Source organism: Sorex fumeus, unplaced genomic scaffold, assembly GCF_029834395.1.
Source record: "Sorex fumeus unplaced genomic scaffold, SorFum_2.1 ptg000063l, whole genome shotgun sequence".
In the NCBI taxonomy this organism is placed as follows: Eukaryota; Metazoa; Chordata; class Mammalia; order Eulipotyphla; family Soricidae; genus Sorex; species Sorex fumeus.
In genome coordinates this window covers 48,778,965-48,787,043 of record NW_026606120.1, presented here as the reverse complement: position 1 = coordinate 48,787,043, position 8,079 = coordinate 48,778,965, and the positions used below count along the sequence as shown (strand labels likewise).

Below are 8,079 nucleotides of genomic sequence, written 5' to 3'. Positions count from 1 at the left end.
AATTAATTTCCTCCGCATGGCTTTGTGGGAGATGTAGTCTTTCTCGGAGGCGGTTCTCGAAGGGCCGTCTACAAAACTCTGGCAGCAGAAGTAAACATTCTGGGTATGGAAGTCCAAAACGATCATCGGGGCAGTTCACACTCTAAACACACATTTCCCCCTTTTCCTTAGCCTAGGTTCCTCGCCAGGGCACTGCCACCGCCCTCCCCGACTCCTCGACCCCGGCGTGGTCCAGCCCATTCTCTCCTGCACGTTCGCCTTTTCCGCCGCGGGGTCCAATGGGAGGCGCGCGGCGGGCCGCTTCCCAGAGTGCCTTGCGGCCGCGATGGCGGCCCCCAGCCGAGCAGGGGCTCTGCTCCTGCGGACGGCGTTAGGGTGCAGGCTGCTGGGCCCCGACCCGGCTAAGGAGTGGCTGGCCCGACTCCCCTCTCTTCGCCGCTGTCAGCGGAGATGTGTGACTCGTGGCACGGGCGCCGCTTTCTCCGGTCCCCACCTGTCATCAGCATGTGGCCGTTACGGCCAGAGCTCAGCCCTGGACCGCTTCCTTGGAATTTCTCAGCCCGACAGTTCTCTGACTCCTCGCGTCCTTTCCGTGTCCGCCAACAGAGGTAAAAGACCTAGGTAGATTTAATCCGGACTGCAACAGTGTTTTGCATGGGAAGTCCCATATCCGAGAAATTTCTCGTTTCTAGGGTTATCTTTGACCCTATTTTATAGACAATGGTCTTGAGGACCTGATAGAGGCGAGCTGTGAAGGATCTCGTAGAAGAGAGGTAGCAGGTACAAGAGTTTTCCAAGCACAGACCCAATCTGATCACAGTATGAGATTCCCAAAGAGCAAGAGATTGTAGGGCCACGGACAAAGCAGAGCTGTGACTCTCTGCTCTCAGAACCTGGTAAGCAAACTGGATGTAGTAAGTGCATATTGTGCCCCATAAACTTGCAAAACCGTTGAGTTACAGCTGAGGAATACCACATCTATCCAAGTAATAAAACAACATAGAGTCTAATAGGGAGGCTAAACACATGGTGTGCCATCATGATTACCGTGCAGTATAAAGAGCTAATAAAGAAACACAGAGCCTTCGGAACAGCCTTAACAAGGGTGAGATAGAGCTTGAGAGATTTCTATCTTTATTTGGACCAGCTATACTTTGACACACAAACATACATTTACCTAGCCGAATAACAGAACTTTATCCACAGTAACTTTAAAAAAATAATTGGGGTTTGGGGCCACACCTGGCGGTGCTCAGGACTTACTCCTGGCTCTATGCTTAGGGATTACTTCCTGGTGGACTAGGGACTATATGGGGTACTGAGGGTTGAACACCTGTTGGCCCTGTGCAAAGCAAGTGCCCTCCCCACTGTTCTTTCTTGATTTTTGTTTTGTTTTATTTGGAGGCCACATCTAGCGATGCTCAGGACTTATTCCTGGTCTTTTACTCAGGAATTGCTCCTGGCAAATGTTCAGGGGACCATATGGGATGCTGGGGATCTACCCCAGGTTGGCCATGTACAAGGCAAGCATCCTGCCCACTTTATTATCACTCTGGCCCCTCTCCCCACTATTCCATTCCTCTGGCTTCGACCCACTTTATAATGAGTATTGAATATGTATCTTGCTGAATTTTGTACATAATTGCCAATTGTCAAAAGAAAGTTGTGAGTAAAGGTAAAGGTAAAGGCCCTCCCGTTGATCGTCGATTTGCTCGAGCGGGCCCAGTAACGTCTCCATTGGAGACTTTGTTGTTACTGTGTCTGGCATATCGAATACTCTCGGTAGCTTGCCGGGCTCTCCGAGAGGGGTGGAGGAATCGAACTTGGGTCGGCCATGTTGGCCGCGTGTAAGGCGAATGCCCTACCCACTGTGCTATCGCTCCAGCCCAAGTTGTGAGTAGGAACTATTAATAAAATCTCTGTAGAGATTTCTTTAGAAAATTTAGAGAACTTGAGAAAATTGTATAGATAAATAAATGGGCAAACTAGGTTTCAGAACCAGGTTTGGCTTCAGTTTGGTGCGTCAGTCTATATTCCTGCTTCTTTTGTGTGTGGGTGGGACTATGTAGCAGATAACTAAGATTGTATTCTCTCTTGCTCACATTCCTGCCCCCTACACAGCTGAACAGGATCTCCTCTTGGTTCATCCCCCTGACATGCCTGAGAATCCTCGGGTCCTCCGAGTTGTCCTCCTAGGGGCCCCAAATGCTGGGAAGTCAACACTCTCCAACCAGCTGTTGGGCCGAAAGGTATGTTGCATCCTTCACCACCCTACCTTTTTCATATCTTGTGCGCATGTGTGTGTGTGTGTGTGTGTGTGTGTGTCTGTGTATGCGTGTAGAAAGGGCTGGAGGTGGGGGGGGACTATGGTGGTGTGGGGGTGAGAGAAGGGCTTCTTCCTCTTTCATTTCTTACTATGCCTTCATGAATTACCCTAAAAGGATCTGGGATGGCACTTAGTAATTCTTTGTTCATGGCAGGTATTCCCTGTGTCCAAGAAGGTGCATACCACTCGCTGCCAAGCCCTGGGAGTCATCACAGAGAAGGATACCCAGGTGGTGGGTACCTGCAAAGAAAATCCAGGAAACAGGATAGAGGGTGAAACTAAGAGAATCTACCTTACTATTAGGCTGGAATAAATGATGTTTAGATTCACTTATCTGAGGAAGGGTGAGAGGGGTCTTCTTTATTTATTTTTTAAATTTTCAGCTGCTCTCTGCAGGACTGGGGATTAAACCTGGGCTTCCAGAATATTAAGCATGTTTTCCAGTCCTTTGAGTTATCTCTCTGGACCAGGGGTCTTTCTTTTGGGGGGTGAGGGGACACAACTGTTTGTGCTCAGAGTGGATTCCTGGCTCTGTGCTGAGGGATCAATCCTGGTTGAATCAGGGGAACATATGGGATGCTGGGGATCAAACCCAGGTCACACATGCAAAGTAAGCACCCTACCTGCTGCAATGTGACTCTGGCCCAAGGGGTCTTTTCTTTTAGGGCCAATTCAGTTCTCTCTTTCCCTTTCCTCTCTAACAATCTAGTGAAAAAGAAAAAAATTTTTGTTCATTTTTAGACCACACTGATAGTGTTCAGGGCTTAGTCCTGACTCCTTACGGAAGGATCTTTTTTTTTTTTAACTGTAAGAGTACTGCTATTTATTCAGCCATTGATTAAGCTGATTGAATTGGGCATGAATTCCACATTAATTTTTTTTTAATTTTTAATTGAATATCTGTGAGATAGACCGTTACAGAGCTGTTCATAATTGGGTTGGTTTTTTAGTCATACAATGATCCAGCACCCATTCCTCCACCAGTGTACATTACCCACCACCAATGTCCCCCATCTCCCCCCACCATCCCCCAACACCCCAATCCCCATTCCCAGCCTCCCTCGATGGGAGGCACTTTCTGAAGGATTACTTTTAGCTATACTCGGGGGACCCATAGGGGTGCTGGGGATTGAACCCGGTTGACCATATCCAAGGCAAGTATCCCGCCTACTGTAGTATCGCTTTGACCCCATCAAAAATATTTTTGTTTTGGTTTGCTTGTTTTGTTCTTTGAACTACACCTGGCAGTGCACAGGGCTTATTCCTGGATCTGTGCTCAGGGATTATTCCTGGAAGTGCTCAGGGCAAAGCCTGGCAAGCTCTCTGTGATGTACTCGATATGCCAAACACAGTAACAACAGGTCTCACGATGGAGATGTTACTGGACCCGCTCGAGCAAATCGATGAACAACGGGAGGACAGTGCTACGGTGCAGTGCTCAGGTGACCATACACAGTGGTAGGGATAGAACCCTAGTCACCTAGTACAGGACAAAGGACTTACCACTGACCTATCTCACCAGCACCCAAAATCAAGTGTTTTAATACTGTTTTGCTGTTTCCTAGTCTTCCATATATTTACATTTCCCATCTTTCTCCTGTATCCCATCTAGAATTAAAATAAAGCTGGAGGTTTAAAATCTAGTAAGGTGGGGCTGGAGCAATAGCACAGCGGGAAGGGCATTTACCTTGCACGCAGCCAACCCGGGTTCGATTCCCAGCATCCCGTATGGTCCCCTGAGCACGGCCGGGGGTAATTCCTGAGCGCAGAGCCAGGAGAAATCCTTGTGCATTGCCGGGTGTGACCCAAAAAGAAAAAAAAATCTAGTAAGGTTCATCTTTTTACTCCCTAGCTATTTTCCCTCCAGACACCTGGGCATCTTCATTTCCTATTTTGATTTGATATTTTGGTGTTGGGATCAAATCCACAGCATCATAATTGGGAGATATGTGCTCTCTCACTGAGTTCTATCCCAATCCACGTTTTTTGGGGGGATGAGGGTGGGAACGGTCACACCCAGCTTTTGCTCTGGCCTTATTTCTGGCTCTGCTGTCAGAGTTAACTCCTGGTGGGACTTATGGACCAATGTGGTATCAGGAATCAAACCCAAATTGTCCTTGTGTAAGGCAAGCTCCTTACCTCCTGTACTATCTGGCCCTCTTTTCTGAGTTACTATTATTTGAATCACACCTACCTGTGCTTCGCATTTACTTCCAGTTCATTGCTTGGGGGGTGTTCCTGGCTGTGCTCAGGTGAGTCATGCAGTGCTGGGAATTGAACCCAGAGCCTTGCATGCAAGGCAAATGCTCTACCACTGAGCTATGTTCTTAGTCATTTTGTTTGTTTTTGTGGAGGGTGGGATGGAACCCCACTGAACAGTGCTCAGGGGCTGCTTGGGGATGATTCCTGGCTTTTCTCAGGGGGCCGTGAAGAGCCTGGAATCCAGCTCAGGCCTCTTGCATGCAACACTTGTGCTCCAGCTCTCTTTCCTGATTGTAGATCCTCCTGGACACACCTGGCCTCATCAGCCCCATTAAGCAGAAAAGGTAACAGCAATGGAGACAGGTAGTGAGAGGGGTGAAGGTGTTAAAGAGTGGGTGAGAAGAATCTTCCTGGGGAAGGAAAAGCATCCACTGTCCCTGGTTAGGAATGCTTCCGTCTTAGACCCTTTCTGACCACTGTTTTGTCCCGTAGGCACCACTTGGAGCCCTCTTTGCTGGAAGACCCATGGAAGAGCATGGAATCTGCTGATCTGGGTTAGGCTCCGAATGGGAACCTGCAGCCCAATTTACATGGCCACAGCCTCTCATGCCTGGTAGTTTAGGGGTGGAGGTTGACCAGAGTCCACACCAGGGAACTTCTGGGGGTGGCGAGGGAAAGAGTGCTCATTCTCTTGTGCCACTTCCAGTTGTGGTTCTTGTGGATGTCTCAGACAAGTGGACTCGCAACCAGCTCAGCCCCCAGCTGCTCCAGTGTTTGACCCAGTTTGCCCAGGTCCCCAGCATCCTTGTCATGAACAAGGTGAGCACTACTGAGCCGAAGAGAAGCTCTGCTTTCCAGCAGGCTCCTGAGTCTTGCTGACTGCACGTTCTGTGTTCCCACTCTCCCAGGTAGACTGCCTGAAGCAGAAGTCCGTCCTTCTGGAGCTCACAGCAGCCCTCACCGATGGTGTGGTCAATGGCAAGAAGCTCCAGATGAGACAAGCCTTCCGCTCACACTCGGGCACACACCGTCCCAGCCCGGTGACGAATAGCCCAGCCCCAGAATCTGTGGGGGGCACTCAGAGGACTGGCTGGCCCCACTTCCGAGAGATTTTCATGTTGTCAGCCCTGAGCCAAGAGGATGTGAAAACACTGAAGGTCATTAAGTCCATTGGTCATAAACTGGCCCTTTATCTTTTCAGTTTGTGGGCCGCACCCGACAGTGCTCAGGGTTTGACTCCTGACTCAAGAATTACTTCTGGCAGATTTGGGGGACCATATGGGATCCTGGGGTTGAACCTAGGTTGGCTGTCTGCAAGGCAAGTGCCCTACCCCTTGTACTAGGGCTTCAACCCCAACCTTGCCCTTTTACTATCATGGAGATGGGCCTCCCAGGGCCAGAGAGGACAGGGATTAAAGCACTTGCCTCCCATACTGACCCCAGTTAAGTCTCCAGTACCACATATGGTCTTCCAAGCACTGCCAGGAGGGACCCCCGAGCAAAGCCAGGAGCAGCTCCTGAAAACCGTGGGTGTGGCCTAAATCTCTCTACCCCCAAAATAGAGATGGCTTTGAGCTCCTACTGGAAGGGAAAATGAGTAGAAAAAAATCATGATTGGGACCAAAAAGCCTTCTCCTTCCTGTGCAGCAGTACCTTCTGTCTCAGGCCCGCCCAGGGCCCTGGGAGTTCCACAGTGGAGTCCTCACTAGCCAGACGCCTCAAGAGATCTGTGCCAACATCATCCGGGAGAAGCTTCTAGAACACCTGCCCCAGGAAGTGCCCTATAGTGTGCAGCAGGTACAGCCCAGTGTGGGACTCTGGGGGTTCCACCGGGGTGGCTGGATCCCTGAGAGATGGCGGGGTGAGCCGGCCTGACTAACCATGTCTCCCTGTGCAGAAGACTATGCTGTGGGAGGAAGGGCCTGCAGGGGAGCTGGTGATCCTGCAGAAGCTTCTGGTGCCCAAAGAATCTCATGTGGTGAGTAGGCCTTGGCTTGGAGGGGGCACTAGGCTCTGTGAAGCGGGGTTTTTACCCCTCTGAGGGCTGGCTCACACCCGTCTCATGCCTGCCCTCAGAGGCTTCTGATTGGGGCCAAGGGACAGCTGATCTCCCAGATTGCACAGGAGGTGGCCCGGGACCTCATGGACCTCTTTCTCTGCGACGTTCGGCTGCGCCTCTCTGTGAAGCTCCTCAAGTGAGGAGCTTACTGTTCTCCTGAGGAATCCCAGCCAGCCCAGCTGCTGACCTGGGAACCAGAAGACTGGGGAGTGCCACAGGCTCTGCTGACTCCAGCCTGCCCGGCCTTGCCCAGTCTGCCCAGCTCCTGGTTGAGGAAGGAATGCACCTTAACTCAGGCCCCAGAGCTCCCCCTTGGGGCTCCGCTGTGCGGGTCTGAGTACTGGGCTTTTCAATTCCCCTCAAAGCCGGGCCACCCTGCTTCCAGCTGGCATGGAGCCCCATTTCTCTTGCTCAGTTTCTCCACCTTGAGACCATGTACGAACGCTGAAAGTGTTCCAAGAGATAATGATTTCAAGCTGCACCCCAAGCCCTTGCCCTCTTCCTTCCCCTCACTACCCCCAGCCCCAGAGGTGAATAAAATGAAAAGACAAACATTCTAGTTTGCATCTTTATTTTGGAAGAACAGGGAAAAGATGGGCTGGAGCAATAGCACAGTGGGTGGGGTGCTTGCCTTGAGCATAGTCGACCTGGGTTTGATCCCCCAGACCCCCATATGGTTCCCAGGTTCCACCAGGAGTAGGAGTAATTTCTGAGTGCGGAACCAGGAATGAGCCCTGAGCATTGCCAGGTATTGCCCTCCCCGTGACCAACCCCCGCCAAAAAAAAAGGGGGGAGAGAAGAGAACGTTTCCCATTCACCCCTGCCCAGTCTGCTTCCTATCAGGCGTCTGCTCCAGGGTCCCAGGCTGTCTTCTTGGCACGTTTTTCTGGGTGCAGCAAGAGAACCGTTACCATTACTAAACTCAGTAATGGTAACGGTTTCCTCGCCACTCCCAAGTGCCTTGGAGGTCGGCCGACTGCAAGAGGCTAAGCAGGGCGCCCCGCTCCAGCGCTGAGGGTGCCCGGACTAGTACATCATCTATACTGTAGTGTCTCATCGCAAACTTACAGTATATGATGATATCCCAGCCAGGGCCCTGCAGGGGCGCAGGGAGCGGGCTAGGGGCACAGCCACCCGGGATTTGCAGGGAGAGGACACCCACCCTGGCTCCCTCCTTCCTTCCTTCCTACCTTCTCCTTCCCTTCTGGGACTCTGATTCTGCTCAAAATCAGCCCAAGTCCTTCCAGGAAGAGAAGTAACTCAAAGCACCCTGCCAAGCTGCAGTCTAAGAGATCTCCTTGGGAGCCCAGCGCCAGAGGGAAAGAAGCTTAGGTGATAGGAAAGGGGTCGGTTCCTCTGGCCAGACCACGGGCAGTTCAGACTGGCCTGTAAGGAGGCCCTTACCTGGAGTTGGCCCAGCAGAGCACCAGGTCCTGGGGTGGAGGGAGGCCTGGCCCAACCTCTCCACTGGAGCTGTTGGGGCTATTTGCCT

The 8,079-nt window shown here is 51.4% G+C and overlaps 1 protein-coding gene across 1 annotated transcript; it reads left to right on the top strand.

Moving 5' to 3' along the window:
* Positions 1-299: 299 nt before the first annotated feature.
* On the top strand, positions 300-7,141 carry ERAL1 (Era like 12S mitochondrial rRNA chaperone 1). The gene is made up of 10 exons (XM_056127240.1): positions 300-608; positions 2,122-2,249; positions 2,481-2,558; positions 4,826-4,872; positions 5,021-5,082; positions 5,235-5,347; positions 5,437-5,685; positions 6,176-6,325; positions 6,426-6,506; positions 6,605-7,141. Exons 1-10 carry the CDS (start codon positions 326-328, stop codon positions 6,725-6,727), a joined length of 1,314 nt encoding a protein of 437 aa, XP_055983215.1. The 5' UTR covers positions 300-325; the 3' UTR covers positions 6,728-7,141.
* The last annotated feature ends 938 nt before the right edge of the window (positions 7,142-8,079 follow it).

Excerpts from the sequence above, each read along its gene's own strand:
- ERAL1 (XM_056127240.1), top strand. The coding sequence starts at position 326 with ATGGCGGCCCCCAGCCGAGCAGGGGCTCTGCTCCTGCGGACGGCGTTA. Across the intron at positions 4,873-5,020 it reads AGCCCCATTAAGCAGAAAAG|GCACCACTTGGAGCCCTCTT; the intron begins GTAACAGCAATG and ends TTTGTCCCGTAG. Across the intron at positions 5,348-5,436 it reads GCATCCTTGTCATGAACAAG|GTAGACTGCCTGAAGCAGAA; the intron begins GTGAGCACTACT and ends CCACTCTCCCAG.